The 26,415-nt window shown below is 40.8% G+C and overlaps 1 protein-coding gene across 2 annotated transcripts in view; it reads left to right on the top strand.

Annotated features, from left to right (window-relative positions):
• The window catches only part of PLCXD2 (phosphatidylinositol specific phospholipase C X domain containing 2), a 165,382-nt gene that overhangs the window by 42,617 nt on the left and 96,350 nt on the right, over window positions 1-26,415 (top strand). The window contains exon 4 of one of the 2 annotated variants that reach the window (XM_033211338.1): window positions 16,126-16,210. In XM_033211338.1, the coding sequence (XP_033067229.1) occupies window positions 16,126-16,177 (52 nt within the window). In that variant the 3' untranslated portion in view covers window positions 16,178-16,210. Of the gene's footprint in view, window positions 1-3,933; window positions 10,064-16,125; window positions 16,211-26,415 lie in introns of those variants that run through there. The other variant, XM_033211337.1, reaches the window with a different exon arrangement.

The following is a 26,415-nucleotide window of genomic DNA, read 5'->3' as shown; positions in this document are numbered from 1 at the left end:
GGTTCCCAGCTGGGCCCCAAGGTCAAAGGGAAGTTTTTAACCTCCTGCTCTGCCATCCATGGGAACTGTTGCCTCACAGGCCTGTCAGCACTGTCAGGTTCAACCTTTTGCACAGATCCCTTGTCCTGGTAAATACCAAGAGTTGAGAAAATAAAGTAGCTCCTCTTCACAGTGGGTTCTGCATTTCCCCTTCTTTGTACTTAATCCTGATTATTTGATCCTTGCCTTGGAGAAGGTTGACACATGCTACCCGAAGCTGACACAGAGCTCTTTGTCACCGGAAACCACAGGTACATACCTTTCACCACATTTTTCTGCTCAGGCTCCAGGGATCCTCCAATGTGAGGAGCTCTGGCTGCAGTGGCTGGAGTTGCCCCAAGCCTTCAAGGCTCATTTCCCGGTGAGGACCAGCAGAGGGCGCCTGTACCTCATACTTCAACACTGACTCAGGTTTTTAAAATGAAGTCTTGAATCTATCAGGCTCAGTACTACTGTGTCGTTGGTGTGGGTCACTGTGTATCCTTGGTCTATCTTTAAGGAAGTCTGTATTTGCAGCTTCTCATTTCCAAACCACAACATGTTGTCACCTAAGCAGCAGGATGTGACCTCTTTAAGGTGTAGTTTCTTACCCCCAGCCACCAAATATTTCTTTTTTTTTTTTTTTTTTTTTTTTTTTTTTTGAGACGGAGTCTTGCTCTGCCACCCAGGCTGGAGTGCAGTGGCCGGATCTCAGCTCACTGCAAGCTCCGCCTCCCGGGTTTACACCATTCTCCTGCCTCAGCCTCTCGAGTAGCTGGGATTACAGGCGCCCGCCCCGTCGCCCGGCTAGTTTTTTGTATTTTTTAAGTAGAGACAGGGTTTCACCGTATTAGCCAGGATGGTCTCGATCTTCTGACCTCGTGATCCGCCTGTCTCGGCCTCCCAAAGTGCTGGGATTACAGGCTTGAGCCACCGTGCCCGGCCGCCACCAAATATTTCTACCTCACTCTTCCAGTTATGATTCCTTCCCCCTGCTTTTTTTTTTTTTTTTTTTTTTTTTACCACACTTACCATATCACAGGAACTCTTCTAAACACTTTACATATATTATTTTGTTTAATTCCCCAAAAATCTGTATGAAGCATTATTATCTCCATTTTACAGAGGGAGAGGCAGAGGGACCACGAACTTCAGTAAGCTAAAGTCATACTGAGATGATTAAGTCTTCAGGAGTCCTCGTTCAAAATGGAAGTACCCCTGGGAGGGTGGTCTAGTAAGTAATAATCAGCTATTAATATAAAAATATAGGCTAGGTGCAGTGGCTCACGCCTGTAATCCCAGCACTTTGGGAGGCCGAAGCGGGCGGATCACGAGGTCAGGAGATCGAGACCATCCTGGCTAACACAGTGTACCCCGACTCTACTAAAAATATAAAAAATTAGCTGGGTGTGGTGGCAGGCACCTGTGGTCCCAGCTACTTGGGAGGCTGAGGCAGGAGAATGGCGGGAACCCAGGAGGCAGAGCTTGCAGTGAGCCAAGACGCCACCACACTCCAGCCTGGGCGACCGAGCAAGACTCTGTCTCAAAAAAAAAAAGATAGATAGGTAGATTTATGATACGTGTTTTAGCCCGTGGCTGATTGTAGAGTCCACTGAGAGAGGGAGGAGACCCAGGACTGATTATAGTTGTTATGGTAAGAGAAAAAGAAAGCGGAGAAGGACAAAATGCTACCAAGGTCTGAACAGGGCTGTCTGGAAAACTGGGAAGTCAAGATATGTGCTGATGAAAGAAGGGCAGGCAGCGTCGAGAGAGAGAAGGAAGAGAGGATGACAGTCAAAGAGAGGGGTACCCGAAGAAGAGAAAGTGGCCAATTAAGATAATTAACTTTGCTTATTCTCATTTTTGACCTAGACCAGATCTTCCTAAAAAATCTCCAATTCCTTAACCAAAACTTGAGCCCTAGTTTTTTTCTGTCTTCCTTAAAGCATTCTTAGCCTGATGAGTATGTATTGAGCTGTTTTTACTATGATGTAAACTGTGAGTACACTTTATTGCTTTCTTCCCTATGCTGCCTGTGGTTGTTTACACTTTCTACTAATGCAGAAATGATCACACTGAATTGTCATTATTCATTTATGTCACTAAACAACTGGCTGTTACCTAGGAAGGCTTTGATTAATAAAATGAGACTGGAAGACCATCAGTGAGACAACTGATTAAGTATTGGTCTATTAAGAAGCCACACTTAGTGATCGAATAACTGTATATCCATATGAAAAAAGTAAGCCTTGACCTCCTACTTTATACCATATACAAAAATCAATTTGAGATGGTTCTTAGAGCGAAACCTAAAAGCTAAAAATCATAAAGCTTTTAGAAGAAAACAGGATATGTTTGTAAATTGAGAGTGAACTGAAGTGGTTCTTAGATCACAGAAGCCATAAAAGAAAAAAATGGACAAATTAGAATCCATAAAATTAAGGAATTTGGCTCATCAAAATATGTCACTGAGAAAACTGACAGACAAGCTATAGACTAGGAGAAAATATTCACAAACTACATCTGACAGAAGACCAGTATCTAGGCTATATAAATAACTTCTACAACTCAACAATTTTTTAAAAGAAAATGAAAAAATGAGTAAAAGAATTGAACAGATAACAGTTTTACTCATAATATCCAAAAAACTGACAATAGCCCAGTGTCCATCCAGCCAGTGAAGGAAAATGGATAAACTAACTGCAGTATATACATACAATGGAATTCTCTACGTTGATTTTAAAAGACAGCGAACCACTGATACATGCAGCAACATGGATGAATTTCAGAACAATTATGCCAAGTGAAAACTCACATGAAATAATATATTTTTCATGGCTTATATGAAGTTTTAAAACAGGCAAATCTAATCTACAGTGGAAAAAAAAATCAGTATAATTGTTGCCTCAGGGAGGATGGGGCAGGCATTGATGAGGAAGGCGCTTGCAGGAACTTTCTGGAGTACCAGTTATGTTCTATACCTTGATATGAGTTTGAATTATGTGTATGTATTTGTCAGAACTTGGCAAGTGTACCATTAAGATTTGTGAATTTTATTGAGTGTAAACTTTATGTTAAAAGAAGAACAAATTAAAAACAGATATTGAACTCCAGTTAATCATATACATGCTGAAGTACTTAGGGAATGTGTATAGATGCTTGCAGTTGGAACATGTCAAAACTACAAGATGGACTGACGGAAGGATAATGACAGACTGATGGATAGATACGTAGTAAGCAAGTATAGTTAATGGTGGGATCTAGGTGGTGGATATATTTGCTGCAAAATTCTTTCAGCGTTGCCATATGTCTGAATATTTTCATGATGAAAAAATTTAAAAACCCATTAAAACTAAGGCTCGTGGTCTTAGTTTTTCTTTTTCTTTTCTTTTCTTTTTTTTTTTTTTTTTTTTTTTTGGAGACAGAGTCTCACTCTGGCACCCAAACTGGAGTGCAGATCTTGGCTAACCACAGCCTCGACCTCCCAGGCTCGGGTGACTCCCCCTCCTCAGAGACAAGGTTTCACCATGTTTCCCAGGCTGATCTCAAACTCCTGGATTCAAGTGATCCACCTGCCTCAGCCTCCCAAAGTGCCGGGATTACAGGCGTGAGCCACCGCACTTGGCCTGATCTTAGTTTTTCAAGTTCCTGTTGACGTGGTATTTCTTTGATGCTTGAAGCAAATAATCTCCTTTTGCAGCAGGGAAACCCTGGAAAGTGTAATATTCTAATGGAATAGAGAGCAATTCATCCCTGAAGGAGATATAAAACTTAAATGGAAATGCCTCTGAAAGCTTGTGGCCTTATTAACATACTTTTGTTATATTAAGGGAAATGTTTTATGTCCACGTCTGGAGAAGTCCTTCTAAGCTGTACTGTATCCATTCTCTTCCTCCAACACTTTCCTCTGTATAGGAATCTTCCTGCCATCCTGGACTGGGTGAAAACTCAGAAACCTGGAACCATGGGTGTCAACATCATCACGTCTGACTTCGTGGACCTGGTGGACTTTGCTGCGACTGTCATCAAGTTGAATGACCTCCTACAGGAGGACACAGCTCTAGCTAAATGCTGATTTAATTTTTAATTTAACCTTAATGTTGAATTTGTTGATCCAGGGTAGAGTTCTGAAGGATGTCCTGTTAGGATGGCCCCTGGGCAGTGATGGTGAAGTAAGAGGAAGATGGCTTCTTTTTCTCCCTTCCTCACAGGGTCATTTAGATAAAATTACAGGGCTATTCATTGCTTTTTTCCCAAATGAGACTTTTTTAAAAACTTAAGTCCAAGGGAAGAAAGCATGCGTCATGTGACCAAGGTCAGGACCTCCCCAGTGGCTTATGGTGGTGAATGGAATTTGGAAATAGGATCTCTAGGACCCACTGGGGTATTGAGTGTCCCCATAGTTGGCCCCGCTCCCTATTGTCTTCTGGGGTGTTGTGTTTGAGCCAGTGAGAAAGTGGAACCAGAAACACATTCCTTGTGAAAAAGACTGGCTCATTGCAGGTGTGGACCACTATCAGGGTGGATCTAACATCAGCCTGGGGCTCTGAGGGGGAAAAGAGCCAAGCACCAGTTCTCTCTAGGATTGTTGGATGTCGCCACTTCTCTGAGAGTAGGACTCATTTATCACTAAGGTGTTTCAAACACAAGCTGTTCTTGCATAGCGTATGCTGGTAACTGGTCACCTTCATTCTTCAGATAAACAGTGCATACTACCCTTAGTATCAGAAATATGCTTCCCAGTTTTAAAACTTGGATTCCTTTCTATTTCTTTTGGCCCCTTCTTAAAAGTGAAAAGAACAATGGTGGGAGATCTTTTCAGCATGGGGCCCAACAAGAGATAGACATGCATGTTTGTTGCATGCCTGATATCTTTTATTTAATTCTACAGCTTTTCCAGAATGGCTGCCAGGTAGAGCACCTGCATCATTTTGGCAAAGTCCTCTTTGGAGTGGGGTCTTCAAGCCTGATCTTGGAATTGCATTTTATTATTGTCTGCCTAGGACTCAGGTCTGCGCTGTGGGACACAACGTGAAGTGGAAGGCACCTTATCCATGGCACCATGGAAGCAGGTGCAGGATGCATGGGAAAGTGCAATGGCATTAAAGGAGGAAGCTCCAAGTGGGTTTGGAGCCATTCTGTAACTCCTTGAAAACAAGACTACCTCGGGGATATTTGGGATGACTCGTGCGTCACCAAGTGATGATAAATACCTAGTGCTGGAACATTTCCAGTCCTTCTCTTGATGGTTCTACTTCCTGCAGGTTGTTTTGAGCCTACCAATCACTACTGCATGAGGGCTTTGAAACTCAAGAGAGAATATTTTTTTTTATTGATAAGAGGTGCTTATCTATAAAGGGGCCCTCTTGTGTTTTGATTGACTTATCTATTTATTTATTTATTAATACATTAAATATCTGCCGTGCTTCTTACATCAAGAGCACTCACACAGGAGCTTACTGCACTTTTCTTATCCAGGATAGATGCTGCTATGGTCTTTCTCTCCTGAACAGGACCACGCATCTCAGGGCTGTGAGTGACCCCTGACTCTGCTGTTCATGTCCTGGCTCCCCCAGTCCTCCTGGGGACAGTATACATGTGTGGATGTGGCCTAGAGCTGAGAAGTCACTACCAAGCCATGCCCATGAATGAAGATAAAATGGGTCGTGAAGAACTATTTGTTCATAAATAGACCCTCCGGAAGAGTGGTGAAAAGAAAGGACCTAGAAAGAAAACTAGGCATGGAAGTGTGTGCACTTTTCTGCTCCTCAGCACCATCTGAGAATCCCTAAGGAAGTGGCAGCTTCTAGATTCTTAAGAAGGAAATACAAACATGGAGTCCCGAATGGATGTATGCATTTATAAAGATTGTCAGACTCTTCTTCCAGCAGTTTCCTGTTTCTGTCTTTTGATGCCCATAGATGGATTTTGCATGTTGCTTGCAGAGAGGGGTGTCCTAGGTGAGCTACTAAAAGCACATGCACACCCCCAACTCTTGGTCTTCCACCCTATACTTTCTGTAAAATAATTTAAGCCCTCGCTTTTAGCTTGCACACCTTGAGGAGGTCATAATAGAAATGCCTCTGGGAAAATCTGGTTGAACTTTCCTTTTTTTGCATTTGAACCCCTCCCCAAAGGATTTTCTGAAATAATGTCAAATTCTGTAGGGCCTTCTCTGCATAAGAGTAAGAAAGTGTGTTCCCTCGCTTTCTAAACTTTCCTTCAATTCTGATGCTAAACCCTCATGACAAGCTCTGAAATCCCTGGTCTACCCTCAGGGTTTTATTTTTGTTGTTGTTTCATTTTGCTTTTGTTTTTAATTTTTGGTCAATTGCTAGGGGCTAGATCATTTCCCCACGTTTTACCCTTTGTTACTTGGCAAAGAGATAAGGAGGCAAGAGGAGAATTATTGTTCTCTGTTTTATTTGAGCCTCGGCTTTGTCCAGGTGTTTGGTGCTATGAGGCCAGGTGTGTTGACAAGTATCTACGCAGGATGCCAGTAACATCCAAGGGCTGTTGACTGTTCCATGAAATGTTTACATGATTTTGTCCTTTAGTTCTTAAATAAATGGTTGCACTTCACTTCGGTTGTAACATTTAAGTGCACCTCAGTGTTTGCATGATAAATGTCATCAAGCATGACACAAAAGCCCAGAAAACTGTACCAAGGTTGCATGCACGGAGTCCTGCTCTGCATGGTGCATGCAGATGCTCGCTCCTTCATGCTGCTTGGAGCTGCCAGCCTTGCTTGCAATTTGAAAAATCTGCACAAGAGTTCTGGGAGATAGGAGGATTATTTACAGTTTTCCCTTGATAAACACCTTGCGTCGGCAGAATCTCTGACTCGAGAAAAAGTTCCTTAACATATTGTAAAGGATGTGTGCTTTCTGCTCCTTGACCATAAGACCAGACAGGAGAACTCAGGCATGTGGGACAGAGGGAAAATAGATTTTAGGTTCATAACTCATTCTGCAACTGCAAACAATAAAATAGTGACCCAACCACATCACTTATTCTCACAAGTTCTAGAGACCTTTCAGATCAAAACAAGCCTCTCATACTTGCTCAGAACTAACTTGAAGATCAGCTAAGAAGCTACTTGATTGAGCCAAAAAGGACTTTAGTTTCACAGAATTTGAGGTCATATTTATTCTGAAATGTAACTAAGCTATTCATGAGCTCCCTGGACCATTTCCCACACAGCCACATTTCCATGGCTTTGTGGCAGAGGGGACCATCAAAGGTTTTAGTTCGGTTAGAGTAGTGTTTACAGGCTTGAACTTTGAACCTTTTAGAGATACCACCATGATTTCATGGATACAGAAGGATTGGAGAGAGAGGTCGAGATGGACTTAATGGAAGGGAATAAGTTATTGAAGATTAAATTTTAAATTAGTGGCAGACCTCCAAGAGGGTCATGCCAAAAAAAAGTTTTTATATTTGCTGTATTAAACTCAATAGTAATTATGTTTAGTCATTTTCCTTAGCACTGAATCTAAACCCTGAATTACTGAGAGCAGTTAAGCCACAGTCCCAGGATTTTATTATAAACTCAAAGCAAAGCACAAAATCTGAGCCCAGGTAATGATCCATCTTAGGAATCCTAGTTCTTTTTACATGATCTCATATTCATCCGAAGAAATTATGTCTCTTCTCAATAAGACAATGTAGTAGAGTACTCTGGAATTAAATGCAGTTTTATGGCGTGTCAGGATTTTCTATCTCTGGTTTTCAGAAAGTGCTTCCCAATGAGACATTACTACCTCCCAGCTAGGAGGCTTAGCACAAAACTAAAGATGGAGCAACAGAAGAAATTCAGATGGAAATGAAACTACTTCTTCCTGGGAAGTAAAAGAGCTACAGGAAACCAGTCCATCCTGCAGATTTAGTTCATGCCACAGTTGAAGTTTGTGTGATGTTTCTTATTAGCTAATTTCAAGTTTTTACTGTTAGATTCTAAGAAACAGAGTGGGCTAATGATTGGAGCACAGCCATGAGACCCCGCTCCATTAGCTGAGCATGTGATCCTGTGCTAAATCTTTCTCGGTTCCTTCATCTTTCAAGATGCTGTCTGCTACTTTAGTGCTGCCTGACTTGCAAATCTTGGTTGACTAGCTCCCCAAAACATAAGGTCCCTAATGATTGGGGGCTGTGCAGATGTGCTATTCTTCCTTCTGTGGCTTGGGTGGAGAAGCTGCTTGGGCTTATTTCCCAACAGTGTGACATAGGATGATAGAACTTACCTAGGAATGGCACCTTTGATGATCCATATAATGAAATGTGTAGAGCTTAACAAAATCTGCCAACATGTATGTGGGCTCTTGAGAGGTGGGCTTTCCCAATACATGCTAAGTAGACTTGTCATACCAAGAGGAAATGAATAGAAATGATAACATCAAATATCCAAACTGACAGGAAGTTTGTTTTGCATAGCATAGAACATGGTTGCCTTCTGAGTTCCACTAATGTTCCAGGATATCTTGGCCCTCTGCCTCAGGCTGCTGCCTGGTATTTGGCACCATAGCTTTGTCACTTAAAACCATTGCCTTGGTGAACTGTTTGAGTGGTAAGTCATTTAGCTAGAAACTTTACCCTCAATTTCAAATGATACCAAACAGCTCATTATTACCTACCCCAAGGGATGCTCTCCGTAGTTTCTGTATTCCCCAGTTTCCTTTTAGAAACAGGGACACCAATAGTACTAGAACCCTGAACAGGCCCTAACCCAGAAGAATGCACTACAAAATGCAATTGATTTTCTCAAAGTATCACAGTCTTAGACACTATACAAATAATTCAAGAAAACTGTCTCTACCCTACAGTGTATATAGTGTTCTATTATGTTCTCCAACAAAACTTTTTTAGGACTTTTCAAACTCATATCTAAGCCAAATAGTTGAGATAAATATTTACTCTTATATTTGGGGGGAATTCAGGCTCACACTTTGCCGAGGCAAGCCCATCAATAGTCTAGAGGCATATTTTGTGTTGTTCCTTCCTGTCTCCTTCATAGAATACTACTTTTTCCTTTTGTATCCTGGCCATTCTCCATCATTGCTGATTATTGCTAACCACAGGATGCTGGCAAAGCTTACAGTGATAGGCACATGTGATGTCCAATACACTCTTATCACAGTGGTTAATTGCTTCTTACTCTTTTCAAATGCATTATTCTACCCCTCAACCTACATCCAATCATTAGACCTATACCTGATTAGAGCCCACAACTTGGGACCAATACTTAATTCAAATAGCAGGGACTTGCTCACAAACATTAAGCCCAAGAAGAAGCACAGCACTTTGAAAAGTCAAATAGGCCTTTGGTAGCTCTGTACATTTGCAATTTTACATTTGTTATTAGTTTATAACACTAATAACACTTCAGTCGTGAATCTATAGTCTCAATATGGTAAGTCTTAGAACATATTCTAGAGATAGTGGTACCTTGCTGCTATTATAGTTAGTAATTTATACCCCAATATAATAAGTATTAAATACAGATTGTGTATGCATTCTTTGTGTGTATATGCCAACTGTACTACTTAACCTCACTGATCAGCAATTAGAAAAATACAGAAATTGTCATAGTGAAAATAAGTCTTGGTCAATTCAGATGATACGTGACCCTGATAAATGCTCTAATAGATATGATATTTTGTCCTGTATTGTTTGTTTTACAGTATGGTGCATGTTGTTTGCTAAGTAAAATGATAATAATAATAAAGTATACCAATTTTAAGGTTATAATTAAAATTTTGCATATATGCTTCTTGATATTCTGAAATGTATTCTGTGGCTTAGTTATCTTATTCATACACATTTCACTTGGCTTTTTACCCCTAGGAAATGATTGTTCAAGTATATATTTCATCTTCTTTCTTGTAATTTTGATTAAACTGCTTACTTCAACTTACAACATTGTAAAGCCAGAATACCTCATTTTAACAGTGAAAAAAACATGATGACCTGATGTGTTCTCTTGTATTTGATTTGAACTACCTAAATAGGCTTAACCCTAATAATAAATATACAGTTTTGACAGGCACTTTTCCTTTGTTTGGATGATATTTTGTTATTGGTCCACTTCTAATTTTGTTTTAAAGAGTTATAAACTTGGTGTCAGTAAAACATCTTGTTATATAATATTGGACAAAAAACTTCTCGAGCATGTCTGACACATATTTGGATTAAGTAAACGTGCTTTCAGTCCCCAAGATTGAGCGGTGCATGAAATGTATACACAACCTTGACCCCATGCTTTTCCAAGCTTCATCCTTAGCAGTTCAGTTATTTCCATTAAGCTTAGACAAGCTCTTATTGACATCCATACGCACATCCACACTCACCTGACCACCATCTCTACCCACATTAATTTGAGTGATTGCTAAAATGCCCAGAAATAAAACAATGCAGAGATAATATATTTGTGTATGCAAAGAGTAAATAAGGGTGGACCTGCAGTTTCTGCTGCAATGAAGATGCCAATATCTTCCTCATTTCTAATTATTTTTAGAATTAGAATATCCAAGACCACTTAATTTAAGTGAATTCTGTGTTTCCCTATCCTCTACAAAAATAATCGGTTGAGGTAAGACTTTTTTGTATGAATTTAGCAGAGGTCAAATTAATTCTAAGTAACCATTAATTTCATATAGTCAAAGGTTTAAACAGGTAAGCAAGAATAATTATAAGTGTTGAAGTTACCATAGCAATTTAACAACATAGTCGTATTCAGAATGTTTAACTTACATTTATAGTTATTGTTTAGTAAATCTACCATACTGTCCTCTGGTTGGCTTTACCACTTACAGTCAATCCTGTGCAGTTTTTAATAATAAATTGCATGATGTAGATAGGGCTGGGTCCAAACATAAGCAAAATGTGTATTACCTGCATGGTGCAATTGCAAAGATACTACTGGCCTGCCTCAATTTCTGAACATATACTTGGATTTAAATATTGCCTCTGTAACAATGGAGCTCTCACATTATGTATGAATTATTTTATATCATCTATTCACAGATTGATTTATCATATTACAACAAGGTTGTGAACATTCTATTTAGCATAGAAGTTAAGTATAGGCATTTCAGAAGTGCACAGACCTGGGTTTCTATCTGAACTCCATACCCTGGCTGAGTAACCTTAGGCAAATTAACGTCTCTACCTACATAGAAGATAGGGCTTAAAATACCTACCACGAAGGGTAATTAAGAAGACAAAATAAGGAAATGCATAGAAAGCATTTTAGCACAGAGCATGGCACATAGTAAATACTCAAGAGTAGCTATTAGTCTTAGTAATAAGGGACTTTGCGCCCTCCTCCTTCAAGTAGCACCCAACGATCCCCTCAACATGATAACCTTTGTGTTGATTGGTAGATGATTTAGCAGGAACTAATTAATGAGAGGTAAGTCAATATAAATTTGGACAGTGAAAGAAAATGTGAAAGCCCTTTGTGTGGCAAATTCTTGAGGCTCTGCAGTGGAAGGTCAAGGCAGCTGGATGGTGCTGAGTGATTAGACTTGGTCATTCATCTCTCTCTCTGTCTCTCTCTCTCTCTCTCTCTCTCTCTCTCTCTCTCTCTCTCTCTCTCTCTGTCTCTCTCTCTCCTCTCTCTCTCTCTCTCTCTGGGTGTGTATGTGTTTGTGTGTGTGTAGGTGAGAGAGGGACGGTTGGAAGGGGCAAAGAGTAGAATGGTAGGTGTGAGGAAGGCACTAGAGACAAAGTCCTGGGCTTTGGCTATTGGTGGTTTCCTCCTCTAGAAGCTTCCTGATCTGGTGGTACTCATATTAATGTATATTTCTGGACCTGATCCCTGAAGATTATGATTCTTTATATCTTAGGGCATATCTTAGGAGGAATACTTAGAAATATGTATTTTGGTGTGTAACCAGTTGGAGAGTTATTGAATCAAAAATGCATTACTCAGAACGTAGCATTTATGCCACAGGTATATGCGAGATGATGTAAGTTGGAAGATAGCCATATCCTTAAATAGCATTAATATCATTAATCACTTAATCAGTCCTGATTAGTCAAGAGAGAATTCTCAGTTTAGTAATGAAACCTCTCTATCCCTTGCTTATCAACCAAAACCAAAAAGGCAATAGTATCTAACATTTAATCTCATTTTGTTCGCACTGTGTTTATGTTGTAGTTACCTTCTCTTTGTAGCAGGCAGTCCTAGGTTTTCAATAGTGATATAAAGTCCCCTTTCAAAATAAATTTATCTAAGTTTTTTGAAGAGCCCACTGTGAAAAAGCTATGAGAATGACCTAAGTTTATGATCCTTTCCAGGTTGAAAAAAAAAAATACAGTTAATTGTACCATTCATTTTTGCCTAGAACTGGGTTGACTTTGTTCTTCCTAAATATTTCTTACTAACTAAATACATGAAGAAATTGCCATTTGGAATAGAAAATTATCTGTTGTTTTTCATAAAGGAACTTCCTTTATGTTTCCTGTGGAAGTCCATGCTCAGATAATCTATCTCCGTGTTGTCCTGTAGAGCAGTTTAAACTAGGGAAAGAAAGGTCATGGAGTCACTGAGTCCCATCTGTGGCTGAGCTTGACAAACAAGAAACGCAGAGCAAACTCCATTTCTTCAACTTTGAAACTGATTCCTTCTCTGTTAATCCCTGAGGTCTGGTTGCCTGAATGTCCTGGATTTTTGTTGTGTTTTTTTTCCTAAGGAATTCTTCCCGATCAGCAAGACATGATCGTGTTTATCCCTCTGCAAATCTACTCGGTATGACCAAAGGAGTGTTATTATTTTTAAGACTTGAAACCTTTCATTCTCAGAGAGGGTGGGAGGTTGCAAGGGAGGGACAGTGGCCAAAGCCCATGTGCCTCAAACCTCACCCGGGATGGCCTGGATAAGTGCCAGTGAGACAAAAGCACTAGTCAGACCAGGGTGTTTTCACAGCTGGGCAGTGTTTTTGGACAGCATGGGTGGGGAGGAGGCCACAGCAGTGTCAGCCTCTGTCCAGTAGCATCTTGCAATTGAGAGAAGCCTTAGGCAGGCAGATGGCTTTAATCTAAGGAGCTAAGCATCTAAAGAATAGGATTTATCCTGTAGAGAAAGGCCATAAGAAGCAATGGTCTTGTAAAAGGAGGCCACTGAATGCTGTTTTTTGTTTAACCTGAGAACTGAGCTGCTTTTTAGCCTGGAGACTTTCCTACCTTGATTCTCACTGGGCATTTGCACAATCCAGTTCCAGGAGGTGTTTCTAGGACCTCCATGAAGTGTAAGGAGATCTGGAAGAAAACATTAGGCTGTCTTTTGCAAAAACTTCCCCCACCAAAAACTTGTGAGTGTAGAACTAACTTACCACACATCAGAGGGGCAGTGGACTACTTCCGGGGGGCTGAAATGCCCCAAACTGACACATACAATTTTAGATGTATGTGCACTTTTTTCTGGTAGAGGACCCATAACTTGCATCAAATTCTCAAAGAATTTATCATCTTAAAATGTGATAAACACTGCCTTTCAAATGCCTATGAGAATGCATTATCATTTAAATGTTATTAAGCAAGCAACGCTGACTAATTGAGGCTAGCACTGGCAAGTCTTGGTCCTTCCTATAAAAAAAAAAATCTAAGATTCTTGTAGAATTGTTCACTAGAGGTGCTCTGTTTCGAGAGGTAAGGTCAGATCAAACATGAAAAGAAATAGACTAGGCCGAGTTCAAGGGATCCTAAGGAATAGTTAGATGAGACCCAGCAAGAGAGTGTGGTCAGAGGAGCCAGCAGAACCAGGCACACTAGCAGACAAGAAATGGCAGGGGCACTATGTGAAGACTTGGGCACCACATTTCAGAGGGAAATGGGTAAATTGGAGCCTTTGTAGAGAAGAGCAGCTTGGAGAGGGAAGGGTCCAGAAGTCATGTCACATGGAAAACTGGCGTAGTTGGAACAGGAAACATTTGGAACAAGGTGACAGGGATATCTTCAAGTATTTTTAAATTGTTGCATGACTTGAGTTTAGAATATTATGGCTTTAGATATAGAAGGGATCAAAGAACATTTGCACAAGGCATTAATGTTATAGGAGAGAAAACTGAAAGCCAGAGAGAACTGACTGGCTAAGGCAAAGGTGGGACTAGAATCCAGATTCTGATTCCCTTCCCAGTGCTGTTTGCCACCATTTCCAGCTGCCTTCCCGAGTGCCTTACGTGCAGGGAAGAGCTAGGACCAATGAATGACCATTTTAAGAAGGTTGAGCTTAGCTTGATAAAGAGTATTCCTTTGTAGAATAGGAAGCTAAGTGAGACAGTGATCTCACCATCATAAAGAGTATTTCTGAGGGAATGTGTATTCATGTTCTATAGTCCCTATAAAAATTTACCACAAACTCGGTACTTACAACAGTAGTTTAAAATGGTCAGTGCGGCCATGCTCCTTCTGGAGGCCCTAGAGTAGAATCCAGTTCCTTGCCTTTTCAGCTTATAGAAGCGGCCTGCATTCCTTAGTTCATGGCCCTTTCCTCCACCTTCAAAGCCAGCAGCATAGCAGTCGCTCACCCTGCTTCTGTCATCACATCTTTCTTTTTTTTTTTTTTTTTTTTTTTTGAGATGGAGTCTCGCTCTGTCGCCCAGGCTGGAGTGCAGTGGCCGGATCTCAGCTCACTACAAGCTCCGCCTCCCGGGTTCACGCCATTCTCCTGCCTCAGCCTCCCGAGTAGCTGGGACTACAGGCGCCCGCCACCTCGCCCGGCTAGTTTTTTTGTATTTTTTTTTAGTAGAGACGGGGTTTCACCGTGTTAGCCAGGATGGTCTCGATCTCCTGACCTCGTGATCCGCCCGTCTCGGCCTCCCAAAGTGCTGGGATTACAGGCTTGAGCCACCACGCCCGGCCCACATATTTCATTTTTTTAAGACGGAATCTCCCTCTGTTGTCCAGGCTGGAGTACAGTGGGGCGATCTCTGCTTACTGTAAGCTCTGCCTCTTGGGTTCACACCATTCTCCTGCCACAGCCTCCCGAGTAGCTGGGACTACAGGTGCCTGTCACCACGTCTGGCTACTTTTTTGTATTTTTAGTAGAGACGGGGTTCCACCGTGTTAGCCAGGATGGTCTCGATCTCCTGACCTTGTGATCTGCCCACCTTGGCCTCCCAAAGTGCTGGGATTACAGGCCATGACATCTCTTTCTCTTATTCTGACCTTTTATAAAGACCCCTGTGATTACACTGGGCCCACCTGGATAAGCCAGGATAATCTCCCATCTGAAGATCCTTAACTTGACCACATCTGCAAAGTCCCCTTTACCGTGTAAGATAACATACTCATAGATTCTGAAGATTAGGATGTGGACATTTTGCGGGGGCTGTAATTCAACCTACCACAGAACGTATGGAAAGGTTTATTGATGCTGGTGCAGGTCTTAGAGCAGATCTGGATTCAATTCTTGGCTTCAGCACCTACTAGTTGCAGGACCATTACCCCTTTGAGCCTTTATTCCCTCATGCATAAAAAGAAATAAAATCTCAACATTACCATGAGGACTTGTGGTAATATTCATGAAATGCATAACATATAACGTTCTCTCAATGAATGGTAGCCATATTTATTTGAAAAACTGCCAGATGCTTCTCACCATACAATAATTTAATAGAAGAAACTCCATTATTACATGGGACATTTGATAAAGTGACCTGCAGATTTCCCTCTGAGATGGCTAAAATCTAAAGAAATAAAAATTTCATTTCCTCTATAAACTATTCTCAGGGCCTCTTGTGCACTTCCCAGATGCAGTTACAAGGGAATCACTTTTCTGGATAGCCAATGGCTATCAGACGGTGCTTTCTGCCCCCTACAGTCCTGCCATCTGATTTTGCCGTGCAGCTCTGGTTGAATTTAAACAGGACTAGGAATCTGTCCTGGTGTGTAATGATTGGCTAGACCAGGTGGCTGAGGCCAGGGCAGACTCCCTCCTTCACATCTGTCAACATACCTGGCTGCAAGCAAGTTGCTGCCTGTGACCACTGTCTGCAGAGGCCAGAGAGAGCAGGAAAGGAAGTGGAAAGGAACACCTCACCTTCATGCTTGGGGAAAAGGAGAAACCTGTGTTAATGTGTCTTCCCAATGTCCCACTCTCTTCAGCAATGGTTGGAACAGCCGTGGGTCATCTCTGCTGAGTCAGGAAAGAAGCTGAGGGAAGAGTCAGGATTGAAAAGCAGCAGACAAGGTAGGTGATCTCCCGGGTCATTGACCCTTCTCTCATGATCACAAAATGAGCACCGTACACAGCCTTGTCACCAGAGTGTCTCTGAGGATGGTCTGCTGAAGGAGATATGGTAGACCTGGGTATGTGTCTGAATTCAGTCATTTTCCCATCAGCCTGTTCTGGAAAGCAAGCTGTATTTTCCTTCTGTCTTCTGTCTCTTCTGAAAATTGTTGTTGCCCCTGTACCTATTTCAGAAACTTGGAAGGTTTTTAAAAAATCTTTCATTATAACAAATTATATGTGTGATTTGTTAAAATGATTTCATCGGTAGTAGCTCCACAAGCATGGTTTTGTTCCAGAATTTTCCTTGCATAATTTTTTTCCATTTTCAAGACATACCAGAGAGGACAGTGTAAGTATATTGTAGTACATGGTATAGAATAATATATTCTGAGAAATATACGGTCCATTCACAGGGCTGTCAATCTCATATGATAGACTCTTTCAGGAAGTCGTGTATTTTTCTGCTTTGGAACCTAGAGAGTTAAAAGTTCTGAAATTACTGGAGCAGAATCAAGCCTATTTACCTAAGCTTATCACATCAGCAGCCAGGTCAATCATTTACTGGGACTAGGCTGCTTCTTACCGTGAGTGGAGGACCACCAAAGCCTTTGCTGGCCTGAGTCCCTCTGTAGAAAAGACTTGGGAAACATAGAAGAAATGCTTCTCTGAAGCTATAGTCCAGATTCTCTTCTCACCAGAAGTAAGTTTTTCTCCTTCTCAGAATAGTGAATATCCCAAGGCCTCCCCTCCCCAGCTCAATGATAAACAAACATGAGCAAAACTAATACGCAAACCTGATACCAATGCCACTTTAGGTACAGAGCTTGTGGCTGTGGCGGGAGCTTCCCTCATCACTGGAGGTCTATGGGGAAGAAGGAGATGATAACTATGAAACAAGTTATTGAGTGATTCTTGAGGAAGAACGAAGTTGTAAAGTAATCACCAAAGAAAACATAGAAATTTTCCCTTTCAAGTCTATACATTCTAGAAATATGTTATTTTTATCAAATATGATTCACTCTTCCTTAAGTCTGAATATAACTCCTCTAATTGCAGAAATGTTGTTATATTGTCACCACATACAACTTTCAGGCCTGTGCAGTGGTTCCTGGCTCCTGTAGTCATTAGTTAGAAGCCTGGTAATGCTGAGGCCCTATTTTTCTGAACTCCCTTTAGGGAAGGAGTTGGGTCATCTAGGACAAGGTAATGTTTGACTTTATTTTTGTCAGTTGTGGAACTGAAGTGACTCACCTAGGTAAGGTTTGTGGCTGAATATTTAGTGTCTGAGGCAGTTAACTAGATGCAAGGGTGGAGGCCATTGTAGATACAAACCCATGTGTAATTTTGGGTAAGTCTGTGGCTACCTCCCAAGAATGTTGTGGAGAATTATGGAAAACTGATACATTTCTGTGAAGATATTAAGCACTGCAAAATGTTAAGTGTGAATCTGGCTGGCATCCAGAGGATGTTTATAGATAATACAATTGATGGAGGTGGTTTTGACGAGGGAAAAGGATCTTGGGGTGATCAAATGTATTGGCTAGGTTGGGCATGGTGACCTATGCCTGTAATCCCAGCACTTTGGAAGGTGAGGCAGAGGATTGCTTGAAGCCAGGAGTTCAAGATCAGTCTGAGCAATAAAGTGAGACTCTGTCACTACAAAAAAAAATTTTTTTTTTTAATTATGCATTGGCCATATTTCCCCACATTACCGAAGGCTGCCTTCGGGACAGACACACAGGTCTGAGCTGTCCTTTTTTTGTAGCTTCTGGCTCAGGACCTAAAACACACTGGAAGCCCCTAAGAGTATATCCAGCTTTTTCTTTCCGTTTCCTGAATATTGGATAGTAAGTAGGGGGAGACTACTCTTCAGATTAACTAGATTAGAATAGGCATTGTCATTGTTTTTAAATGTTAGGTAGTTAAAATATGGAAGTTAATTAATTTGTCCAAAGTCGTGCAATTAGTCTGAGCCTGGATTCTACGCAGTTCTGCCTTGTTTCCAACCCAGTGCTTTTCCCATAAGGTCATGGAGATGACCATATGGATAAGCATAAATTGGAGGGTCACTGAGGCAAGCAAGGATGACTAATACAGTCAGAAATTCTCCACTGGCTCTTGGATGTGCCATGCCTGAGTCACTGTAACCAAAAGGCCAGTACTGGACTTCCGAAAAGGATAGAACAGGCAAGAGCAAAAGGAAGTGTTTTTAGCTGTGGCAGTCACTGGAGTCTTCTCTGTTCTGTATATTTTCTAAATAACCCAGCTAATCCTCAGGCTAGGCCTTTGCCCCTTTTTATACTATAGACTCAAATCCATGAGCCCCAACTAAAGTACAACATCTGAACTATTTCCAGAGAAGAAATGACCCTATCTCAATCTTTCTCAAGGAACTCAAGAATTTACTTACTATCTCATCTCAGCAAAATCCACTCATCTAAATCTAAGAGACTTGGGCACAAAGAGACTTAAAGCCAGAGAAACCATCAACAGTCCCTCCTTTCAAGGCTCTCACCATCTGCAACCCAAAGATACCCATGTCGGCTTGGAGTCTAAATGGCTTGTTGGTGTCATTTGAGCAGTGAATGAGTAATGTACAGCAGAAGCCTTAATCCACCCTCCACCCCTATTTTCACTTTTGTTCAGATATGTCCTAAAGATTCCATTAGCCGTCTGTCATAAATTCCAAAGCAGCCACAATTCCTGAGCATTTACAAGATCAAGATAAAGAAATGCCATCATGAAATGAGGTCGACTAAATGTCTTTGAACAAAGGGTTTCTAATGACTTGCCTCACACGTATCTCAAGTGTGTGATAGCAAAGGCATTACAAATAGGGATTGCATCACCATGTCTACTAGTACCCTTTACTAATCAACTGACCTCGCATGAACCGTATTTACATGCCATCATTTTCATTAACTAAAACACTAGGAGAAAGAAAGTTGAAGCTAAAACACGAAGACTCATCACAGCATTTCACCTGTATCAACTATGAACTGCTGCCTTCTTATCTACACTTTTTTTCATTTAATTTTCATAACAAACCTATGCAACTTGCCCAAGTCACAGAGCTAGTAAGATGAGGTAAAATTTGAGTTGAGGTCTGACCCCAAATCCCATGTTCTTCAGCATTCTGTTCTGGGAAACATACTCACCCAACAGTGTCTACACTGTTCACATTCTACATGTAAAAGAGTAAAAAAAGTTCTTTCTAAATTATTTGATCAGATCCTTAGAGTACATATTTATTCCCCCTTTCCACCCACACCAGATGTTCTTGATGTACTTGAGTATAAGCATAAAACTCAATATGACAGTGGTTTTCCTCTCTCTAGAAAAGGAACCACAAAACACACATGCACGCATACACACGCACAACAGCAATTGCCCACGAGTCAGTCCTTTGATTCTTTTCTGAAGCTGAGAGAGAAAATTGTTCTTATCTCCTAGTTTATAAACATTGTTTTGTTTGTTTGATTGATTGACTTTAATGTAATCTACAAGACAAGTTTGTCATTTATTATACCCAACTTTTTTTAAATTTTATTTCTGCAGTGAAATTTCAGTCTTTGAAATCAGCTACATTTTTCAAAACTGTCCGGTATGTCAATAGTTGTATTTAATCTTCGCTACAGCCCTGTAAGATGAGTACTGTTTTCAGATGATATCCTTTCAGATAAGGAACCTGAGACTCAATACAGGTGAATGCCCTTCTCAGTCTCACTCAGCTAAGTCCCTTAGGTCTTGGGACTCCAAATGTTTTTTTTCTTTTTTAAATTAAATATTCATGCAGTTCCCTGGATTCCTAAGTCCTACAAATGGTAGGAATGGGGCCTACAAGCTTTTTATTTAAATTTTCAGAAATTAAAAATGCCAAGTGACTACACAGCCTATTCTCAGGCAGAGACCATTCAAATATTGATTGCTTTGCTTTGGGCTAGAATTCTAACAGCTCAGTGTGGTAATGCTGTTATTCTAATTAGATTTTCATAGAGTAATGAAAATAAAGACAATAATTGTTACTTAATAAAATCTGCCTTAAAGTCAAAAAATCTTTCAAGCCCATGTGCCCATGAGCAAAATAAGGTATCAAAGGGGTTCTTGCTAGAAGGATAAGCCACTGCTGTCTTCTAATTAGTTGTGTGCCTAGAGAATGGTATACATGAGTAGGGGCTAGAGACCGCATGGTGTCTTGAGATGCATAAGCCCTCTCTAGCCCTGTAGTTAGATGGATGTCTCATGAGTCAAACAGTTGCCAAGTGGTATGGAACCTAAGGAAGTCCTTCTACAAATTGAGAATCCATTATTGTAGTTTCAACCCTACAGAAACCAGCTAGAGTTACAGGAGGAAACCTTATGCCCTAGGAATTCCATTTCAGTCCTAAGATGTTCTGAAGGGTCAGGGAGCCCTGCATCAGTTATGCATCTGGAGATCAAGTGTTTTCTTATCCCTAATGCTTCACTGGGAATTGCCCCTGGCTGGCTGCCTGAGTCTCCATCCCATGCGACAGTCGTGTTGTCCACATCCTTGCTCTGGTGTTAATGTGCATCCTCATCATACTTTTTGGTACCCATTTCTGTGACCTCTGAGGTTCTAAGGATCTTGGTGCAGGAGAACCCATAGTTTTGGGCAATGATCAAGCAGAATGAATGAAACTTCTGCCCCTGACCCACCCAAAAGTTGTTCCCCTCCTCTCTACAGTTCCAAGGTCAAGTATCCCATGAGAGCAGTAAAGGAACTGAAGGTCACAAAATGCTGGCAATTCACCATGCCTTGGAGGGTTTCCCAGAAAGTAAAATGAAAATGAGATTGTTTTCACATAAGACCTCTGTATTTGGAGGACAGGATTCAAACAGTTTGAATGTGCAATTTCACTGTGCACTGAGGTAACCCCCACAAAGTCTTTCTGTTTTTTTTTTTCCAAAAGCCAAAATAATATCAAAAATACTTCCTGCAGAGAACTCTAACTAGGCAGAATTCTTTTTTGTCATCACTGGGCTGATGTTTTCAAGGATTCATTTCTCAAGATAAGCCTTATATAGTGCATTTGGCTGGAGCTCATGTGTACTTCTGTGGAATAATGGCTTTCGTCCATGGGGCCTACTTTGTGGTGATCTCATTAGGTTTCACAAGGTAAACAGCTGAAAACTTGTGGTTAGTACGTGAACAGGCTTCAAGAGAAGAGAAAACCCGGGAGAGGTCGGCCAGAAGATGTTGCAGTAAATTGGCAGGTTGCAGGCTTCTCTCTATGACCCAAGGAAAGCCAATACCCCTACACATTCCAAGGAGATGTACTTTCAATTTCAAATACATGTATCCCACAAAATTTAGCTCTGCTTCCTAGAAAGGAATCCTGATCGTGGGAAGAGCTAATGCCTAGACTTCCCAGAATGTGACTGTTCTCTACTCAAATTCATCTCATTTTGCTTTTCTTTGCAAAATGAAAATTCTCCATTTTCCATAAGAATAGTATTGTTATAGAATATAGTTGTGTTGATAAATTATAGTCCAATAAATTAAACTAAAATAGACCAACAGAGGCATCCTAGGCCTGACATCACTGTTATCTTTCTCTGTGGCTTTATGCCAATTTTTAGACATCTTGATGGTGGCTCAGTTTCACTTCTTTACTCATCTGCATTCTAATTATGGATAACCACAAACATTTATTGATGGGTTATCTACTCAGTTCAGCAACAATCATCTACTGTTTCCCAGAAGTGTGTTAGACACTGTCTTTGACATAGGATTAAATAATCTTGCCACTTATCAGAGATGAGAAGGTTTTAAATTTATCCAGTAGGCCAACCACAGCTTCTTTAGAGTCCTCTGTATTTGTGTGTATGTGAGTGTGCATGTATGTGTGTGTCTGCCTGTGTGTGTATATCTGTATGTGTATGTGTACTTTTAATCATTATACAGTACCAAGAAGATAACGAGTTCTCAGTAAATATTTGTTGGTGATACTAAATTAGTAATAAACTAGGAATTTAATCAAGAAATTGATTTATCAAAAGAAAACTGGAATTGCTAGGGGAGACTAAAGAAAAGAATCGGAAGTGTTAACCATTGGTGTAGAGGGAATAGGGCATCGGGGGTCTACTTTCTCTTCTGCCAATCCCCAACTCAATGGTACAGCACATAGGCAGACCTCAGTTATGTTTGATTCTGCTACTACACACACCAACAGGGCAACTCTGGGCAAGTCACTTCAGCTCTCTTGGCCTCAATTTTCTCATTTTCAAAATGGAGGCAGGGGATTGAAAGTATAACATCCCTAATGTCTTCTCTAGTTTTGATACTCTGTGTTCTGTGCAAAACTAGAAAAGTTTACTTCAGAAAGTTCTTTAAGGAAAATACAGAAATAATTTTAATTTATCTAGGGAGATCATTCCTATCTCTTGGGTAAATAAAGGGAATGAAAAAACTGCTCAAGAGATCCCAGCTATGCTGCCTTGAAGATGTTATAAATTGGTGAGGCTGGGCATTGATCTTTACTAGAGAAGAAACCCATTTGGCTGGGAGAGTGCAAGAACCACATCTGAGTTCTCATGTCCAGCATTCAGCTTTGCCATGCCTCTGTGTCACTTGTGCAAGCTCCAGCAAGCAGACAGTCATGACTATCATTCTCTCTTTATAAATAAACGGAAGCCCTTAAAGGTGATGTGACTTGCCCAAGGTTACAGAAACATGGCAGTGAGTCAGATGGAACTGTGTGTGTTTGGAAGAGGAGGAGAAGATGACATTATAAACAAAAGGCAGAGAGTGAGGGACAGATCAACACCTCTTCTGAAGTTATAAATAAATAAATAAATAAATAAAACCACAATGGTCACAGGCTGCAGAAAAGCTTTGAGTCTGCTCTGGACCCTGAGATCACCCCTGTCTGCCTACCTCTCCCGGAGCCACCCCAGGCGCCATGCCCAGGGTTACTCTCCCAGGTTGTTGCTAACTGGGTGCCTGTGCTCATGTCCCTTCTTGTAAGCTTCATGAAAGGCTATTTGTAATGAAGAGAGGTCATATCAAAGAAGGGAGACTGCATCCTCCAGGCCCTGAACCAAAAAGGCAGGTTTTTTTTAAGAGGAAGTCTGGTTTCCCTATTACAATCTGCAGAAATGAATGGTCCTCAAGATGACTAGCAGAATTATGACATTCTATTTCAAGCATTTAAATTTTTTTTTTACCTGAGGTTATTTTACTTCTTTTTGCTCTCCTTCTCCACATGAAAAGGAAAGAATAATGCTTGCTCACTATGATACTGTATGAGAGAAAGCAGCCCAGACAGTACAACTCAAAGGAACCTACTAATTGCACCAAACAGCAAGGCATAGCTAGACATTTCAGTAAATAAAGTGTGATATCATCACAGCCCACACTGGTTTATCACCCAGACCCATGCCTAGGGAGTGCTAAGACCCTGAAGAACCACAGTCACAAGTGATGGCAAAGAACCTCTGATCCAATAAGAAAAATGCTGAAAGAAATTGGGCATCAATGGTCTTATGTCTCAGCAGCATTTAAAGGCTGCATCACTTTGCTGCCTGTTATTGTCCTTGTTAAATATGAGAGAGAGAGAGAGAGAGAGAGAGAGAGACAGAGAGAGACAGAGACAGAGAGAGAGAGAGAACTAATTATCATCACCAGGGGATATCTGGTAATTTTCAAGGTACATGAAGGGGGCAGACAATGCCATAAATTCAGTAAGAACACACTGATTTCTTGGCAGAGTCTTCAAGTGACTTTCTGTTATACTCAACAAAAATCTTACTGAACATACCCACTTCTCTGTTTCTACTTTATTCCTAATATCTAACTAACTTCTTCTTAGGTAGTGTCTTGGGAAGAGGGATAGATAACATGTAACACAATATATAATGCTTAGTTGACTGTCACAGCTGTATTAACTACACTCACTTTTTAGAAGCCACAAAACTAACAATCACTAAAAGTCACCCTTGGCTTGCCCCCTACCCCATATACATTCACTTAAGGTAGGATAGGAAGAGGACAGGCTTATGATTCAACCATATAACATTTCTTAACAAAGTCAGAGAATCGGAACAGCCCATGATTCCAACAACCATTGTCAATGTCAAACTTAACTCAAATACAGACCTCAGTGCCTCAATTCATGCCCATCAAGGTGAAAAAAAAAAAAAAAAACAGTGGGGAGAGGAGAGGGGGAAAAAAGCTAAAAGCAAAGAAATATCAACAACAATGATGAAAAAAAAAAAAGAATTAGGGCCGGGCGTGGTGGCTCAAGCCTGTAATCCCAGCACTTTGGGAGGCCGAGACCGGCACATCACGAGGTCAGGAGATGGAGACCATCCTGGCTAACACGGTGAAACCCCGTCTCTACTAAAAACTACAGAAAACTAGCCGGGCGAGGTGGCGGCGCCTGTAGTCCCAGCTACCCGGGAGGCTGAGGCAGGAGAATGGCGTGAACCCGGGAGGCGGAGCTTGCAGTGAGCTGAGATCCAGCCACAGCACTCCAGCCTGGGTGACAGAGCCAGACTCCATCTCAAAAAAAAAAAAAAAAAAAAAAAAAGAATTAGACAAGGTGCTGAAACATGGAGACAATCTCACACAGTCCTAATGCTAACGACCAAGTACCAGCTGGCACCTTTACAAGTTGTTCTCCAGTCAGTGAGCACCATTGCTTCTTGAATTGAACTATATTCCTATTATTGGACTGGATTCTCTAGTACTGCCAACTTTCTCACAGGAGAAAAAGAGTTTCAGAGCATGACGTAAAATAGAACTCTTTTCTCCTACTTTCAAAAACTAATCTCATATACCTACCCAAAGTCCTCACTCATTGATAGTCAAGAGTCCATGGGTCTCCCGTCTGTGCCCGAGCACCTGCCTCACAGTGAAAAAGGGAAGAGGGGGCTTATCCAGTAGAGGAAGATGCAGAACTGTCTCTGATAGTCCCATGCTTCACTGACCAGTAGGCCAAAAGGGAGGGAGGCAGCATTTTGAACAGAGGAGACTTTCATGCCATAAATCTTCAGGCATTTGTGGGCACCAAGTGTCTTTCTGTGACTGAGATGGAACTAAAATAATTTACAAGTTTTTGTGTGTGCATGTGTGTGCATGTCTGTGTGTATGTGTGTTACATGGGAAGAATTTTAATATGAGAAGGGCATTAAATCAATTTTGCAACAAGAAAAATCCTTTGTCTGGACTGTTTCTGGGTGTTGGTTACACAAAACCTAAATAGTTGTTTAATTTCTGGAATTAATTAGCAGAAGCAAATATCTGTTCAAAACACTAACTAGTCTTAAAGACTTCTATTGATAGCATACTCTTTTCTCTAAAATTTCTACAACACATTTTTATCATTTTTAGAAAAGACACACTACAAGATCCTTTAACATGTAAAAAATTCTTTTGTGATGTCTAAACGAGTCTCAGGGCTGGTTAATTATACTGAACTTCAGATGTCTTCAAGTAACTCTTAGCATGCTGAATTTTGTATCCCATTACCAATACATCTTATTTTAGATGGTGTTATGAGTAAGATTAACCAATAAAATTCAAGTAAACTCGTCACTGGATACAGTAGCCTGCACATCATTTGGTTAGACTGTGCGCTGAGCCTACTCGCCAAACGTATTTATTCTCCTATTCTGCAGACACATACTCTACATATGTCTGGTTTGGCCTAATATTTGGCTGTTCTCCTAAAGGGATTGGTTGAGGGTCACCATGTTTCCTCTTTTTACCAGTATCTGATAAAACTCTAACTGGGACACTACTATTCTTCAAATGCATTTATATCAAAAGCTATTTACTCCCACTTCCCCCAGGCCAAAGTCATAATGGCATGTTAGAATCAAATATTTTCCATTGTTCTAACATATATCCAATAAGAAGACATTTACAGAGTGCCTAACATGTTTGACACCTTGCTAACGGATATAGATTCAGAGATGAGTAGTTGACAGTTCTGCCCAAAGAAAGACCAACTTCTTATAGAGAAAATCAATCAATAAAGGAGCCAACACAGTATCGTATGTGGTAATAACTGAACACAAAGCAGAAAAGTTTCAGATGGGTGCTCCCCAACTACCAAAGGAGTTGGGGTCCAAGTGGTATTTTAAAGAAAAGAAAATTTGGATCCACATTCTTCCTTTCTAAAAATCCAGGCTATGAA

Source organism: Trachypithecus francoisi, unplaced genomic scaffold (genome assembly GCF_009764315.1).
Source record: "Trachypithecus francoisi isolate TF-2019V2 unplaced genomic scaffold, Tfra_2.0 Lachesis_group0, whole genome shotgun sequence".
In the NCBI taxonomy this organism is placed as follows: Eukaryota; Metazoa; Chordata; class Mammalia; order Primates; family Cercopithecidae; genus Trachypithecus; species Trachypithecus francoisi.
The sequence above is the reverse complement of the archived record's forward strand: the minus strand, read 5'-3'. Positions and strand labels throughout refer to the sequence as shown.